This window comes from Protomyctophum parallelum (genome assembly GCF_964188405.1).
Source record: "Protomyctophum parallelum genome assembly, chromosome: 22".
NCBI lineage: Eukaryota > Metazoa > Chordata > Actinopteri > Myctophiformes > Myctophidae > Protomyctophum > Protomyctophum parallelum.
Genome location: NC_139714.1, coordinates 26,680,516 through 26,698,763, shown reverse-complemented (window position 1 = coordinate 26,698,763; position 18,248 = coordinate 26,680,516). Strand labels below are relative to the sequence as shown.

Sequence of the window (18,248 nt, the reverse complement as noted above, 5' to 3'; positions counted from 1 at the left end):
CTAAAATGTATTTTGGTGGGCCTTGATGCTGTCGTAATGACTGTTTTTACACCTGCTGAAAATAGCCGATCTACAAGCTCGCCTCAGCATGCAACTAAGTGTAAAATGATTTACACTGGATCTCTTGTCCACAATTCAATTTCATTTTCAATACGCAGCACCAAAACAATGTAAATTGCCATTTTCCCTTTTTATTAAAAACAAAATGTAAACATGTTCATTGTCATATTTTACAAAACACTGTTGAACTCATTCAAGTAGTAGTAGCGGGGGTCCCGGGGGTCCCTTGTCCTCCTGCAGTAGCGGGGGTCCCGGGGGTCCCTTGTCCTCCTGCAGTAGCGGGGGTCCCCCGGGGGTCCCTTGTCCTCCTGCAGTAGTGGGGGTCCCGGGGGTCCCTTGTCCTCCTGCAGTAGTGGGGGTCCCAGGGGTCCCTTGTCCTCCTGCAGCAGCGGGGGTCCCAGGGGTCCCTTGTCCTCCTGCAGTAGTGGGGGTCCCCCGGGGGTCCCTTGTCCTCCTGCAGTAGTGGGGGTCCCGGGGGTCCCTTGTCCTCCTGCATCAAGTGTAGTAGCGGTCCCTGCATGTCCTAGGCCTCATTCACACCTAAAAGACACCTGTCATGTGTCTTGTCCGGGTTTAATGGCCGCTCCAATGCATTTCCAATCCAAGTCACATGGTTTGACAAGACAGTCTTGTTTGATGGCTGTGTTCTTCCCCCCTCCCCCCCATCAAGACTGTCTTAACTCATTCTGACCCGAGATCAGATTAAAAAAAATTCTTCTACATCCAGACAGTTTTCTGAAAAAGCTAATATGTTTCTATGTCAGTCGTTCTTCGATTTTTCTAAAATAGCAGACCTACAAGCTCATAGCGCGCCACTCGGTGGCCAAATGTCTTAAGGTGACTCCAGACCGAGGAAACTTGTCCAGACTAGTCAAAGACTACTTAAAAACTCTCATATTGCAACAGACTAGCATTTCTTTATCTGCACAAAGACAGTCTGCCGACGAAAGATACATTTCCACCATGCAAATTGCAGAAAGCGCTGGTTTGCAGTGTCGCCAGGTCTGCTTATTATAAGCGACTTTGGGGCTAGTTGTCATGTAACACAGCTTAATATTACCGACGCGTCGATAAGGCGATAAATATGGACGGCGAGCGACGGGAGCTTCTCGTCGGGAGTCTCCTGCCGACACGCTCGCGACTCTTTACAACATGGCCGCCAGCTTTATCAAACCATGTGACTTCCATTGGAAATGCATTGGAGCGGCCATTAATTAAACACGGACAAGACACAACACTAGGTGTCTTTTAGGTGTGAACGAGGCCCAACTGCATCAAGTGGTAGCGGGAGACTCCTGCCTGTCCTTCTGCATCAAGTGGTAGCGGGTGACTCCTGCCTGTCCTTCTGCATCAAAGCCTCCATTTCTTCCAGCTGCTGTTGCTGTGCACACTCCAGTTCCTCCAGCCTCCGTCGCACCAATGACAGCTCTCTCTGATGTTGGTCTTCCTATAGGAGACGGTGAAGGTGTGTGTGGGTTAAAGGTTAACCCATTCTGACCCGAGATCAGATTCTAAAAAGGTTCTTCTACATCCTGAAAAAGCTATGTTTCTATGTCAGTCGTTCTTCGATTTAATTTTTTTTAGCAGACCTACAAGCTCGTAGCGCGCCACTCGATGGAGCGCTACGAGCTTGTAGATCTGCTATTTTTCTTGTTCAAAAACAGCTAAAATCCCTAAAACTAAAGAAAGCAGCAAATGAAAGAAAATGAACGCTCATCTTTTACTTTCTCTAACAACCTAAAACATGAACCTTGGTTGAAAAAAACTAAAGTTGTCCTTTTATAAGAAAGCTAGAGACAGGTACCTCAGACCCGGGGATGAGGAGGAGGGGCACAGGCGACGAAGTCACGATTAAGCCTGCGGGACCCGAGCCTGCAGGAACCTGGTTGCCCAGCAGGAGGCGCCGGAACTCAGTGTGTCGTCTCTGGAGCTCCTTGAGTCGTCTGCTGAGGTGGGTGTGCTCCTCGGAGAAGGACGGACGTCTGAGAGGGAGAAGTACCAAGATGTTTTAACCTACCGTATTCTGACCTGAGATCAGATTCTATAAATGTCTTCTACATCCCGACAGTTTTCTGAAAAAGCTATGTTTCTATGTCAGTCGTTCTTCGATATTTCAAAAATAGCAGACCTACAAGCTCGTAGCGCGCCACTCGGTGGCACACTATGAGCTTGTAGGTCTGCTATTTTTCAATAGCTAAAGTATAACAGAATGCTTGAAACACCAAAAGGGGTTCCCGCCCAGAATGGGTGTTGATTTTGTCGACTAAAACTAAGACTAATGTTCGTCGACTACCTTTTTTCACTGACGAAAACTAAATGGAAACTAAATGAAAACTAAGCTATCCACCACTAGTAAATCCACTAGTCGACCTTGTTGGTACTAGTTGATTAGTTGATAAGATAATTTTTCCAGATTTTGTAGGCCTCAAGATCAGGTAGATTAGTTATTTATAGTCACCAATGTACTGTACAGTTTTTAAATGTACAAATATTTATTTCCAAATTTTGTATTTTTTATACATCATAGGTAGTTAAACAACTAGTTGACTAATCGACTAGTAAACTAGGCCACTAGTCAACTAGTAAAAATGACTAGAAGTGAATGCCCTAGATAGAAATAGCCGGGGCCCAGCTGTCGACATGTGCGTTTGTTTATTTTGCCGATACTGATACTGTAAATGGTCTGATCTCATTTTCATTTGCACCCAGTCTGAAAAACACAGACAGACTCTGGTCCTGTCACCACCACTCAATCACAGCTTTAGCCATAATGCCCCCGTTTCTCCAGGCCTCCAGTGGGAGTGGAGCGAGACTGGAGAGGCTAGGGCGATGCCAGACTACCTTTTGGCCGCATCGGCCTCCAGTTCCACCTCTACGACCTTGGCCTCCAACAGCTGGATCTTATCCTGCAGCCTTTTCTCCTTGTTCTCCGTGAGGGCTTTTCTCTACAGAACCAGAACAGAACCATTCAGTCACACAGAGACATAGTGAACAGAACCATACAGTGAACAGAACCATTCATAGTCACGCAGAGACATAGTGAGAAGCACAAAGCAGTAAACTTGCTGTCGAGATATATTATATGGGGACGGGGACCCATGTGGCGCTGTACCTTTTTCTGGGCCAGCGCTGCCCTCTGCAGTTTCTCTATGGCTTTGATATATTTCTCCTTGGCCCTTCTGTACTTCTCCTCCAGCTCGGCCTGTCTCTGCTGGAGCTGCTGTTTCTCCTCCAGCCACTGGATACGGCGGTCGTCCACCAGCCTAGAGAGCAGAGACGGCACGTCACGGAAATTATTACTATTACATGTCATTTCTCTGGGGGTCCTTGACATGAAATAGTTTGACTAACCCATTCTGACCTGAGATCAGATAAAAATGTCTTCTATGTCAGTCCACGATTTAACAAAAAAATAGCAGACCTACAAGCTCGTAGCGCGCCACTCAGTGGCGCGCTATGAGCTTGTAGATCTGCTATTTTTCAACAGCTAAAGCACGACATGATGCTAACACCAAAATAGGTTCCCGCCCAAAATGGTTTAAGAACCACTGACATAGAAACATGGGTTTTTTCAGAAAACTGTCAGGATTTAGAAGTCATTTTGTAGAATCTGTCCTCAATACTTCATGATGACGGCACAAAGGTTCCTAGACAGACTTCTGTGCTGTGAGCCTCTATAGTGTCACTGATCACTAGAATGAAGCTTTCCAGTGTTGACAACACACACACACACACACAGTACACACACTACCTCTCAGCCTCGTGCTGGTTCTTCTCCAGCGTTCCTCTGGCGGTCCTCAGCTCCTCGCGAAGCCTGTCCAGGGTCTCGCGGAGCCGCTGGTTGGTCTCCTCCAGCTCACTCTCAGAGTGGGACACGGTTCCCAGACGCACACCCAGCTCCTGGTTCTGCTGTGGATTTAAAAGACAAAACTAATTAAGGACCTCAGACTCAATACGGACGGCTGTGTCTCAGGAGGTAGAGCAGGTCGTCCAATAATCCCTGGGTCGGCAGTTCGAATCCCGGCTCCTCCTCCTGTCTACATGTCGGAGTGTCCTTGGGCAAGACACTGAACCCTACATTGCCTCCAAAGAGTCGGTCGGTGTGAGCTCGCCACCGTCAGTGTGTGAATGTGGGAAGTGAGGACGCTGCATGGCGTCGACTGTTCGCCGCTTCACCTCCCAATGAATGAATGAATGAACCGTTGTAAAGCGCTTTGAGCACTTTAAGCGCTATAAAAATGCAATTCATTATTAATACATAAATGCTACATAAAGTGGGTGTGGTAAGACATGATGAACTAGAAATGCACTCTGTCGAGGTGCCAACTCACGCCTTGCGCGCACGCACGCACGCACGCACGCACGCACGCACGCACGCACGCACACACACACACACACACACACACACACACACACACACACACACACACACACACACACACACACACACACACACACACACACACACACACACACACACACACACACACACACACACACACACACACACACACACACACACACACACACACACACACACACACACACACACACACACACACACACACACACACACACACACACACACACACACACACACACACACACACACACACACACACACACACACACACACACACACACACACACACACACACACACACACACACACACACACACACACACACACACACACACACACACACACACACACACACAGGGATATCTACAGCAGGGTTACCTGTCTTAGATCTGCTGCATCTGCCCTCTGTCTGTCAAGCTCTTCGAGCTGTGAGCCTTGATGTTGTAGTTTGGTCCTGGAAGACAATTCAGACGGGAAGTAAGACAAAATGTACTTAACCCATTCTGACCTGAGATCAGATTCATACGAGGTTTCCACTGGACATACACTGGTCTGATTAAGTACAATTTTGAGGTATTTGTACTGACATTTTTAGAATCTGATCTCAGGTCAGAATGGGTTCATCAGACCAGTGTGTGTCCAGTGGAAACCTCGTATGAATCTGATCTCAGGTCAGAATGGGTTAATCAGACCAGTGTGTGTCCAGTGGAAACCTCGTATGAATCTGATCTCAGGTCAGAATGGGTTAAGTACAGTACTTAAGTAAAAGTACTTTCCACCACTGCCTCTGAGTCATCACAAAGCTTACTTCAGGCTCTGCACTTCCTTGCGGGCTGACTCCTCCCCCAGCTGGGCGCTACGGAGACGCTCCTCCCACTCTTCTTTTAGGGCGTGGTCAGCGCCGCTCTGCATCGCCCTCTGCTGTTCCATCTCTGCCATGCGGTTCTCTAGATCAAGCCTGGACAAAACGCAATTAAATAGATTTTAATAATGAATCATAATTATGACAAATTCAACACTGCGACAAGTAGAGGTAAGAGAGAGAGTTATTATCCTTCCCAGTTCTTACTGTTGGCTACGATCAAATGAATGATTGAAAATAAGAATCCAACATGTTATTCAGACACACACACACAATAGAGCATATATGTCAAACTCAAGGCCCGGGGGCCAAATCAGGCCCGTGAATGAATTATCTTTGGCCCGCAGGATGATATTTAATTGGAGTGCATTGTCACGTATCGAGGGCCCGCAAGCACAAGCATGCGTCTTCTCTTCACTATTGATCAGCAGTGAAAGTATATCACTTGTGGTCAACTTTCACTTTCAGCTACCCCTCTCCCCAAAAATGGCCCGTGTGTTGAAACACAGTCCAGCCCTCGACTTGTACCAATTTCTTTATTTTGGCCCACTGTGTATTTGAGTTTGACATCCCTGCAATAGAGCGTTGCAGTCCCGCCCCCTTTCAGAACGACGAGTGGCCCAGGAAATGATTCTCCATTCATTTTCTCCATAGGCTTTTCAAAAAGTATTTATATAAAGACAAAGCCAACTCGGATCGTGACAAATCATGACAACGCAATATTTTGTGCCGATCAAATAATTTGAAACAAGAAAATAAAGGCAGGATACAACACTATTTGTTTTGTTTTTCTTCTTACTAATTATTTGATCGGCCCACCGTCTTTAAATAAATACTTTTTGAAAACCCTAAGGAGAAAATTAATGGAGAATCATTTCCTGGGCCACTTGTCGTTCTGAAAGGGGGCGGGACTGCGACGCTGAGTCTATACAATAAAAAAAGAAATTGTGAAAATGTGGAGCAAATATTTGAATATATATTATTTCAGAGCGAGTTATGAACTCAAATCTTTTCATCTGGGGGGGTCCCTGAAACAACATATTTTCAGATGGGGGTCCGCAGCCAAAATACATATAATTCTGGGGGTCCCTGACATGAAAAAGGTTGAGCACCACTGACATAGAAACACATTCTTACTTCTCCTCGTGCAAAATGGCCGTTTTGTGGAACTCCTCCTCGCGGGTGGCCTGCACCTTGCGGGTCACTTCCCTCTCCTTCTCCGCCAGCACCTCTTTCTGCCGTTCCACGGCGCCCTTCAGAAGATCCACGTCAGACTCCAGACCTGAGAGAGGACAGAGATGTGTCACTGTGAGGTCACTGTGTCACTAGGGGGGGGGGGGGGGGTCCACCTATGCTTTCTATAGGCAGCTCCCGGCAGGATCCGCCGGGAGAATCTAGACGCAGCTGCGCGACATGAGACCAATTAATTAGAGCCACAGAGAGAGAGAGGCCTTGTGGTTAGAGTGTCCGCCCTGAGACTGGGAGGTTGGGGTTCGATCCCCGGCCGGGTCATACCAAAGACTCTAAAAATGGGACCCAGTGTCTCCCTGCTTGACACTCAGCATCAAGGGTTGGATTGGGGGGTAAGTCCCTGCGACATACTAGCGTCATGTCCAGGGGGTGTACTTGTACAAGGGGGTACAAGCTGCCTCACGCTACAGAAACAGGAGATAGGCTCCTGCCCTATGGGCCTCATGGCTCGGCAAGGCTACTTACAGAGAGAGAGTAGTGTGTGTACGGGTGTGTGCGTGTGTGCGTCAATTTAACAAAGGTGCAGGTTCATACCATCAACTTGCATCCTCAGCGCGTCCCTCTCCCTCTCCAGCTCCCCTTTAGATCGGCCACATTCCAGCTTGACGTTAGACACCTCCAGCTGGTGTGTGTGCTTCATGCTCTCCACCTGCAACACGGACAGAAGTGAAGCAGTTAGGTACTAGTGAATTAGTAGTTAAGTGGTCAGTGGTGAGAGGTGAGAGGTGAAAGCACCACTATAGCCCTGGTCAGGGGTGAGAGGTGAGAGGTGAAACTATACCTGGCAGGTGAGCGCGTTGGCTTCTCTCTCGGCCTTGTGCAGTCGTCCGGTCAGCTGGGTGTTCTGCTCGTGGGCGTTCTGCATCTCTTTCTCCACGCGGTCCAACTGGAGACGCAGAGACTGACGCTCCGCCTGACAACGCCAAGAAACACAGTTAATGATTAACCACACCTCCTCAAACCAAGCATTATCCTCGCCATTTCTATGTCCAAGGGACGGGTATTGGAATCATGTCATCAATACAGACACCACCATCAGTTGCTGCTGCTTTAACCCATTCTGACCTGAGATCAGATTTAAAAAAAAATCTTCTACATCGATTTTTCAAAAATAGCAGACCTACAAGCTTGTAGATCTGCTATTTTTCAATAGCTAAAGCATAACATAATGCTATAACACCGAAAGGGGTTCCCGGCCCAAAATGGGTTTTAACAAACACAAGGTTGGATACCAGAAGAAGATTGAGCTTCCGAGAAGTGAACACTTATTTAAAAACAAAACTGTGACTCAGTAGTAATACAAAATGGACACAGCCTTCTAACCTCCATGGACTTGACGGCCGACTGGGTCTCGGCCAGCTGGCGGATCTGGATGCGCTGCACGTTCTCCGCCTGCTGCCCGGAGCTGTCCCTCTGGGCGCGGAGCTCCCCCACCTCCCCCTCCAGCCCCTTCAGACGGAGGTGGAGCTGGGCCTTCTCCCGGAGCAGGGCCTCCACGCGCTTCTCGTCGCGGGCCGGGTCAGAACCCTTGTACTGGGCCACCAGGTCCTCCTTGTCCCGCTCCAGACGGCCCATCTGGGAAAACACACAATTACACTTTTATTAGTTTTAGTTTGAACCCATTTTGACCTGAGATCAGAATCTAAAAATGTCTTCTACATCCTGACAGTTTTCTGAAAAAAGCTATGTGTCTATGTCAGTCGTTCTTCGATTAAAAAAAGAATAGCAGACCTACAAGCTCGTAGCGCGCCACTCGGTGGCGCGCTATGAGCTTGTAGATCTGCTATTCTTCAATAGCTAAAGCATAACATAATGCTAACACCAAAAGGGGTTCCCGCCCCAAAATGGGTTAAGGTTTGAATAGTTGCCTCCCAAATTTGATTGTAATGTCAGTCAAAACAAAATACACACGGACGCACACACATTAACATTTTTGTTTGTTCATGAATATCCATTCACAGCATTCTATTCATTTGTAAAGTAATATTTTACAATTTACAATTTTGGCATTTAGCAGACGCTCTTAATCCAGAGCGATTTACATTAAGCAATAACAAAAGCATGGCATACATCACATATATAAAAAGTAGTTATCATGAATCATGTATAAACTAAGAACGTAACAGTGGAGTATCTATGTCAACTATACATACTATATATTATACAATATACATGTGTACTATAAAGTGCTATGACTACATAAAATGCAATTCTAGTGCTGTCTACGTAACGAGCTATAAGTCTGTCTAAAATACTATCTAAGGTCACATTCTCACCTAATACTTCGGTAGACTCAGATCCGTATGGGCGGGGAATTGAGGTTCTTGCATATTTAACTGGCTGCGGTTTGCCTTCACACTGTCATTCGCAGCAATTGGAAACGCAGCAGGGGGGACCTTTATCAATGTGTTCCATTCATAAACTATAGCCTACACAGTGAAATCTATGGTGATAAAATTACACTCATAACGTGCATGTGTCGTGCCGCCTGGGACTCCCCCCCCTCTCTCTCTCTCTCTCTCTCTCTACGCACGCAGCCGCCACACACTGTTCTTTTGGGCATGGAGGCACAGCGCTGCATGAGCGCACTGATATAACTCCCCAGTCCCACACAGTGACAGCACTCCATGTTTACGGCACGCACAGACAGACAGACAGAATATTATGTAGGCTATAATACACTGCAGTGTTTTTATGTGTTTTCTTAAGCAATTGATTAATGTAGCCTACACGTCCTCATTTCGATCAGGGCTTCAGTCTCCTTATTCGACCACGTCTATCCACAGTAACGGGACATCTTTGCGCTGCGTAAAATATGCCTTAACCGTCTCCAACTGTGTTCAGCTCCTCACCCGCCACATTATGTTTGCTTCATTTCCTTTATTTATTGCGGATTGCATTCACACCTGCACCGAATCGTAGTCAAGTGCGATTCGAAGCGAAGCGAAACCCACGTTTTTGGACGGAGTAAAATGCGGTTATTTGCTGCGCATTAGGATTCGAATGAGCCTTCACACCTGCCAAACGAAGCGCACTTTCTGACAATGCGCAGCAGGATTCGTTTTAATCGCAGCAAAGCTCTCTGGTATGAATGCGACCTAAGTCTACATAAAGTGTGACCTCAGTGGGAATCAAACTCTTGCGGTGGCTCTGGGGTAGAGTGGCCGGATGGCAACCAGTTCGAACCCTGTGGGCTCCCCCAGAGTTAGTGTCGAAGTGTCCTTGAGCAAGACACTGAACCCCAAATTGCTCCTGATGTGCTGGTTGGTGCCTTGCATGGTTTCCGCCGCCATCGGTGTATGAATGTGTGTGTGTGAATGGGTGAATGTAATGCACAATCTCTGTCTATATAAATGCACCATTAACCATTTGTGTGAGTTCTACATATTGAGCATATGTAGAACCACAAACATGGTAGACGACAAACATGAGAAACAAAATAATAATAGTGGCCCACATGAAGAAAAGTTAATGGCTCTGTGAATGTTAATGTTAATACGATACGTGATAGACAGTACAAAGGCCCCTCTCTGCAATCTTTTAACACATTTTGGGTGGGAACCCCTTTTGGTGTTTCAAGCATTCTGTTATACTTTAGCTATTGAAAAATAACAGATCTACAAGCTCGCGCTATGAGCTTGTAGGTCTGCTATTTTTGAAAAAATCGTATAGGTATATATTCTTTCAGAGCGAACGTTTTCTTTATTTCGACGTCAGGCCTAAATGGGTTCATTATATGCTGAAACAGCCAGAGTTTTCTCTTTCCTCTATGGAACAGATGGTGTCCGGCTACGTACCTCTGCCTCGAAACGGATCCTCCTCTCCTCCAGGATGCGTTCGCTCTCCTCACGGTGGTGATCGAACTGGGACTTCAGGAAGGTGTAGTCGTAGCGCAGCTTGTTGTATTCTGACCGGTACCTCTCAGACTCCTAGAGGAACGGAGTCAAGACAGAACAGGTTTATTTATTTATTCTGACCGGTACCTCTCAGACTCCTAGAGGAACGGAGTCAAGACAGAACAGGTTTATTTATTTATTCTGACCGGTACCTCTCTGACTCCTAGAGGAACGGAGTCAAGACAGAACAGGTTTATTTATTTATTCTGACCGGTACCTCTCAGACTCCTAGAGGAACGGAGTCAACAAAGACAGGTTTATTTATTTATTCTGACCGGTACCTCTCAGACTCCTAGAGGAACGGAGTCAAGACAGAACAGGTTTATTTATTTATTCTGACCGGTACCTCTCTGACTCCTAGAGGAATGGAGTCAAGACAGAACAGGTTTATTTATTTATTCTGACCGGTACCTCTCTGACTCCTAGAGTAACGGAGTCAACAAAGACAGGTTTATTTATTTATTCTGACCGGTACCTCTCTGACTCCTAGAGGAACGGAGTCAACAAAGACAGGTTTATTTATTTATTCTGACCGGTACCTCTCTGACTCCTAGAGGAACGGAGTCAACAAAGACAGGTTTATTTATTTATTCTGACCGGTACCTCTCTGACTCCTAGAGGAACGGAGTCAAGACAGAACAGGTTTATTTATTTATTCTGACCGGTACCTCTCAGACTCCTAGAGGAACGGAGTCAAGACAGAACAGGTTTATTTATTTATTCTGACCGGTACCTCTTTGACTCCTAGAGGAGAGGAGTCAACAAAGACAGGTTTATTTATTTATTCTGACCGGTACCTCTCAGACTCCTAGAGGAGAGGAGTCAACAAAGACAGGTTTATTTATTTATTCTGACCGGTACCTCTCTGACTCCTAGAGGAACGGAGTCAACAAAGACAGGTTTATTTATTTATTCTGACCGGTACCTCTCTGACTCCTAGAGTAACGGAGTCAACAAAGACAGGTTTATTTATTTATTCTGACCGGTACCTCTCAGACTCCTAGAGGAACGGAGTCAACAAAGACAGGTTTATTTATTTATTCTGACCGGTACCTCTCTGACTCCTAGAGGAATGGAGTCAAGACAGAACAGGTTTATTTATTTATTCTGACCGGTACCTCTCAGACTCCTAGAGGAACGGAGTCAACAAAGACAGGTTTATTTATTTATTCTGACCGGTACCTCTCTGACTCCTAGAGGAACGGAGTCAAGACAGACAGGTTTATTTATTTATTCTGACCGGTACCTCTCTGACTCCTAGAGGAACGGAGTCAAGACAGAACAGGTTTATTTATTTATTCTGACCGGTACCTCTCTGACTCCTAGAGGAATGGAGTCAAGACAGAACAGGTTTATTTATTTATTCTGACCGGTACCTCTCTGACTCCTAGAGTAACGGAGTCAACAAAGACAGGTTTATTTATTTATTCTGACCGGTACCTCTCTGACTCCTAGAGGAACGGAGTCAACAAAGACAGGTTTATTTATTTATTCTGACCGGTACCTCTCAGACTCCTAGAGGAACGGAGTCAAGACAGAACAGGTTTATTTATTTATTCTGACCGGTACCTCTCAGACTCCTAGAGGAACGGAGTCAAGACAGAACAGGTTTATTTATTTATTCTGACCGGTACCTCTTTGACTCCTAGAGGAGAGGAGTCAACAAAGACAGGTTTATTTATTTATTCTGACCGGTACCTCTCTGACTCCTAGAGGAACGGAGTCAACAAAGACAGGTTTATTTATTTATTCTGACCGGTACCTCTCTGACTCCTAGAGTAACGGAGTCAACAAAGACAGGTTTATTTATTTATTCTGACCGGTACCTCTCTGACTCCTAGAGGAACGGAGTCAAGACAGAACAGGTTTATTTATTTATTCTGACCGGTACCTCTCAGACTCCTAGAGGAACGGAGTCAACAAAGACAGGTTTATTTATTTATTCTGACCGGTACCTCTCTGACTCCTAGAGGAACGGAGTCAACAAAGACAGGTTTATTTATTTATTCTGACCGGTACCTCTCTGACTCCTAGAGGAACGGAGTCAAGACAGAACAGGTTTATTTATTTATTCTGACCGGTACCTCTCTGACTCCTAGAGGAACGGAGTCAACAAAAACAGGTTTATTTATTTATTCTGACCGGTACCTCTCTGACTCCTAGAGGAACGGAGTCAACAAAGACAGGTTTATCTATTTATTCTGACCGGTACCTCTCTGACTCCTAGAGGAATGGAGTCAAGACAGAACAGGTTTATTTATTTATTCTGACCGGTACCTCTAGAGGAACGGAGTCAAGACAGACAGGTGTATTTGTAGAGTACATATCACACACACACAAAGGCAATTTCATTTTGGGTTTTTTGCCCCAACAGACATGATGCTGATAGTTTATGTGGTCCTTTTCAGCACAATACATCACAATAAATAAGAAGAAAATAACGTTGCCTACCCCGATTGTATACAGGAAAAAGATTACAAAATCAATCGGCAGTATTCGACAGAAGGGAAAGAGGAAAGTAACAGAGGAAAACAGAAACCTCTGGAGGAAAATCAGGGTTTCATACCTTCGAGGGTTAGTATGGACCTGCAGTGTAGCAAAATGATAGTAGTGCCACCTGGCTGCGCAAGACCATATTATAACATGTTGATAGATAAACTCTCTAAATAAATAGTGGCATAAAACGGTGTAGAATTAAATGAATGTGACCTCTGACCTCTTCCAGCTTGTTGAAGCGTTCTCTGACCGGCCCCTCCATCTCCTGCTGCACCTGGGCCCTGAGCAGCTCCAGACGCTGGGGAGTCATCACCTGCTCACACACACACACACACACACACACACACACACACACACACACACACACACACACACACACACACACACACACACACACACACACACACACACACACACACACACACACACACACACACACACACACACACACACACAGAAGATATTTGCATTAGCAGAATATATAGAGAAAGCTTGGGACATACGGAAAAAAAGAAAACTGATATATTTTATTTTTATTTTTATGTTTTTGCTTATTTCTGTTTTAGTTTTTATCAAATACTTGGTGTAACTTCTGTGTGGGAAGTGAATGTGATATTGTTTATGTATGTTGTTGGTGTAAGGGATGGGTCTTAACGACAAGATGGTGGTCTGTACCTGTAAGCGTAGCTCCTCCAGGTCCCGGGTCTTGTCCAGCATCTCTCCTCGTAGCTCGGCCAATAGGAGCTGCATCCTCTCCTTGTCAGACTGCCTGTCGCTCAGAAGCCGGTTCGTTTCTCCTTGTGCCCGTGAGATCTCGTTCTGCAGCCTGGAAGGACACATTTCAGGTCAAAGCTTTTTAAAGATTATTTTTTCTCTTGAATAGTTTTAATTTAGTTTTAGTCACATTTTATTCACCTGGAATGTTTTAGTGTTAGTCTAGTTTCAGTCGACTGAATATCATAAGATTTTAGTCAACTAAATCAACAGTTGATTTAGTCGAACATAATGTATTTTGGCGGGCCTTGATGCCGTTGTAATGACTGTTTTCTTCACTTGCTGAAAACAGCCGATCTACAAGCCCACAACATGTCGCAGCGTGACGCGTTTTAAGCTTGTAGATCGTCTATTTTCAGCATGCAACTTATTGTAAAATGACTTATACTGGATCTCTTGTCCACTAGTCCCTTCCTAACATTTTAGTCTAGTTTTTATCGGTTGACGAAATTGTCAGCATATTTAGTCTTAGTTTTAGTCATCATAGCTTTTTTCATTTAGTTTCCATGTAGTTTTCATCAGTGGAAAAAGGTAGTCGAAGAACATTTTTCGTCTTGGTTTTAGTCGATGAAAACAACACTGAATATCACAATACAATACACACATGTAATACACACAGGGTTAGCTACTGGATTTGCCATGGGTGTTAAAGTAGACAGACATTGTTCCACTCCGGCTAAAGCACCCAGGTGTGATCAGCCTTCAAGGTCTCATAGTTTAGCATAACATTTACCTGGTGTGATCAGCCTTCAAGGTCTCGTAGTTTTACATAACATTTACCTGGTGTGATCAGCCTTCAAGGTCTCATAGTTTAGCATAACATTTACCTGGTGTGATCAGCCTTCAAGGTCTCATAGTTTAGCATAACATTTACCTGGTGTGATCAGCCTTCAAGGTCTCGTAGTTTTACATAACATTTACCTGGTGTGATCAGCCTTCAAGGTCTCGTAGTTTTACATAACATTTACCTGGTGTGATCAGCCTTCAGTGTCTTGTAGTTTTACATAACATTTACCTGGTGTGATCAGCCTTCAGGGTCTTGTAGTTTTACATAACATTTACCTGGTGTGATCAGCCTTCAGGGTCTTGTAGTTTTACATAACATTTACCTGGTGTGATCAGCCTTCAGGGTCTTGTAGTTTTACATAACATTTACCTGGTGTGATCAGCCTTCAGGGTCTCGTAGTTTTGCTTGTGGTTTTCACACCTCATCCTCTCGTCAATCAGCATCTTCTGAAGTTCCATCCCGGAGCCCCCCCCCAGCCCAGTGGCGGGACCCCCCATGGAGGCTGGAGGTTGTTGCAGATTCTGGAGGAGGGGTCCCGACTGGGCGAGGGAAGACGAGGGGTTCATGATCTCCACCCTTCAGGAGGAGACGTGTAGCCTCGGTCCCAGGCTTACTTATCTGCGAAAAGAAAAGCCGGGTGGTCACGACGTATGAGGCAGAGAAGCTATCGGCGGACGTATCCTCCGGAACATCCGTCAGATGTATTTATTTCCCCCGGATACGATATCTTCCCGACCAATCACAACACTTGTTTCATTCGCGGGGAGAATGTATGTAAACTGATTTGTTAAGCATCAACGTCATTTCCTTGGGCGATACTTGGCCGCTAAAATCCCACAACTTCCGCCCCAAACAAATGATAGCCTCTAGTCTACAGCGTAGGTTGGGATGAGAGGGGCAAAATGTGAAGATTTAAAAAAAAAGGGTACATGGAGCGGTGATCTTCAGGCGCGGATATGAAGCTACTAAATAGTTATCTCCATCCTCATATGAAACGTAAAACAGTATAATGGCCGAACAGAGCTGTGTCTGTCTGTCTATGTTGTCAGCGTTACCATGGTGGCTTCCATGAGTGCCCCAGCAGCGACTCAGGGAAATTACAACTCCTTAACCAACGGAAAGGAAAAGACTCGAGTGAATCAATCTCAAGTGATTAGTTACCCACCAGCTGTAGGACTCTGTTGTGGATACGGAGTCTTTGTAGGGAGACTCTTGATTGCAAGAGCAGCTCCAGCACCGCAAATCATGCATCAATCATGCTGCAGCAATTTGTTGTTAATTTGTTGTTTGTTGTTACTCCTGTGTAAATTCTTATTAGATATTGGCCTGACAAATACCTTTTGGTCGAAACGCGTAGGTCCTGTTATTTATTGGCCTTGCTCATCATCAAATAAACTATTTAATTTTTCACCAAAGACGGAGTGCCTTGGATTCTTTTCTTTTCAAGTCTGCAATTTACACTTTGACAAGCAGTACAACTTGTAGGAAGGATACCTTTTGTCTATAATATAGACAAAAGGTGATACAGGTACAACCATATTATGGTTGTACCTGTATCACCAAAGAGCACCCATCTAAGAGCCACTAACAGATCCCTGCAGCGTTCCTCTATTTCTAGATATTGTGTTTATAACAAAAAAATACCAAATCAATACCTAATCGGATTGATTGAATGTTAGATTGTCCATATTCCTAGTCTTCCTAACAGCCTGAGTCCTAATCAGTTTTGTCCTATAGTCCTCCACACTAGCGCTGTGATTCCTAAACAATTAGCACAATATTTAGAATGATGTTTTGGTATTATCATAATTATTATCATAAACTACTGAATATTAGGCCAATTAATTAGGGTTTATTGGAAGATGCTTCTGAACATAATTTACAATCCAAGTAATAGTAGGCTATGTCAATATTTGCATTATTGCTTTTACCCTAAAATACTCTTTAATCTAAAAAATAATAATAACTGAAACCAATCTGGTTCTTTTACACACATTTTACATTTTGGCTTTTTTTGTATACTAGGCTATTTAAATAGTTTTGAGGGAAAAACATGTCCCAAAAAGATTGGTTCTAATCGTTTATACACTGTATATAACATGAATATAAGTAACTATACAATGTCACATAGCTGTTTACTCAATGCTGTACTGTACCCCCCCCCTCCCTCCAACTGTATAAACTTTCCCCATTTTCAACTGTTTTTATGATATGTTGCCACTTGCTTTGGCAATGTAAACATGCATGCTTTCTCATGCCAATAAAGCTCATTTGAATTGAATCTCATCTCAAGGTAACAATCGTCAAACTAATGCTTCTAATTAAAAGTTGTTATAAAGGTTGATTGAACAAATCATGTATGCATATAACTGTATAATAATAGCGTGTCAACAATCAAAGCAGTAAAGGCTATGGACCAGAGCTATGTAGCTACTATAGCTAACAGTACACGTAAAAACAACAACAAAAAGCGGACATGTTGTTTACAGCCGCATATTTTCGCTGCTGTGTTTCAGCAGAAACCTAAACACGTCCAGTAGTAACACCACCAAGCCTATATGATGGCGTTCTACCAGGTCTGGCGAAGATAATCTGTTTAAACTTAGACTGAAGACGGAGCCATAGTATAGTCAGTAGGTCACTAGTACAAAGTAAATGTCTGGTAGCAGAAATCCACACTGTTACTAAAATAATAATAATAATAGCAGCTGATCCGTTTTAAATAAGCTAAATATTTAGACTCTCGTAATCGTATAGATGTATTCTACAGACACACTCATCATAGCAACAACAACACACGTCTACAATAAGGTCAAAAAATAAATGTTCACAATTAACTTTGTAAAATGGGTGCTGCGAATGTTGTTGTCGAATGAATGAGTGTATTACTATTATCTCACCTTTAGCAGAAGAACAGTTCCCTTCCTCCTCCGTCGCTGAGCTCACAAAAACACAGCTGTCTGCTACTAGTAACTACTAATCTATTGGCAGCGTCTAGTGAGCTAATCTAGTGAGCTAATTTAAGACTTCCGGACGATCTCTTCAAAATAAGAGTACCCTCTAGAGTATTGAAAAAAAGTTTAATTTGCACATTAAAACTACAAATTAAGCATTTAAATGATGCTATATGATGCTATAAGACACACATTATGTTTCTGTGTAAGAATAAGTAATTAAATCCTTATAATAATAATAATAAAGTTATCTAAATGGATAAATGCTATTCACTGGAGTGCATGGACTTTATAAAGTGGACACTGGACAAAAGACGGCTCCGCAAGGCAACTATCTGGACATACCCACGCGTTCGGGGATATGTCCTATACCACACCCCACTCTCCGCTAAGCGGGAGAGGTGTAAAATTCACAGCAGCAGACCTTCTACTGGGGTCAAGGCTGACAAAAAGTACCGTTTCCGGACCCAGAATGGACACTGGACAAAAGACGGCTCCGCGAGGCAACTATCTGGACATACCCACGCGTTCGGGGAGATGTCCTGTACCACACCCCACTCTCCGCTAAGCGGGAGAGGTGTAAAATTCACAGCAGCAGACCTTCTACTGTGGTCAACGCTGAAAAAAGTACCGTTTCCGGACCCAGAATGGACACTGGACAAAGAGGCCTCCGCGAGGCAACTATCTGGACATACCCACACGTTCGGGGAGATGTCCTCTACCACACCACACTCTCCGCTAAGCGGGAGAGGTGTAAAATTCACAGCAGCAGACCTTCTACTGGGGTCAATGCTGACAAAAAGTA

General features: G+C 44.5%; 1 protein-coding gene across 3 annotated transcripts; it reads right to left on the bottom strand.

Moving 5' to 3' along the window:
* Window positions 1-1,369: 1,369 nt before the first annotated feature.
* On the bottom strand, window positions 1,370-15,056 carry cep83 (centrosomal protein 83). 3 transcript variants are annotated; one of them, XM_083757768.1, is made up of 15 exons: window positions 14,859-15,056; window positions 13,604-13,754; window positions 13,149-13,241; window positions 10,334-10,465; window positions 7,860-8,111; window positions 7,318-7,449; window positions 7,071-7,185; window positions 6,423-6,567; window positions 5,232-5,381; window positions 4,802-4,877; window positions 3,812-3,969; window positions 3,173-3,323; window positions 2,902-3,005; window positions 1,865-2,042; window positions 1,370-1,507 (listed from the first exon to the last, which is right to left on the bottom strand). In XM_083757768.1, the coding sequence occupies exons 1-15, from the start codon at window positions 15,053-15,055 to the stop codon at window positions 1,373-1,375; spliced, it is 2,169 nt and encodes a 722-aa protein (XP_083613894.1). In that variant the 5' UTR covers window position 15,056; the 3' UTR covers window positions 1,370-1,372. The 3 variants fall into 3 exon arrangements, with proteins under 3 accessions (XP_083613894.1, XP_083613895.1, XP_083613896.1); XM_083757769.1 differs by lacking the exon at window positions 14,859-15,056 and adding an exon at window positions 14,718-14,734; XM_083757770.1 differs by lacking the exon at window positions 14,859-15,056 and adding an exon at window positions 14,671-14,684.
* Window positions 15,057-18,248: the final 3,192 nt, after the last annotated feature.

What these genes read in the sequence shown, in the direction of transcription:
- cep83 (XM_083757768.1), bottom strand. Translation starts at nt 15,055, where the DNA reads ATGAACCCCTCGTCTTCCCTCGCCCAGTCGGGACCCCTCCTCCAGAAT. An exon ending in TGGAGGAGCTACGCTTACAG is followed by an intron (nt 13,242 to 13,603) that starts GTACAGACCACC and finishes GTGTGTGAGCAG; the next exon opens with GTGATGACTCCCCAGCGTCT. An exon ending in GCTGAGGATGCAAGTTGATG is followed by an intron (nt 6,568 to 7,070) that starts GTATGAACCTGC and finishes GTCCTCTCTCAG; the next exon opens with GTCTGGAGTCTGACGTGGAT.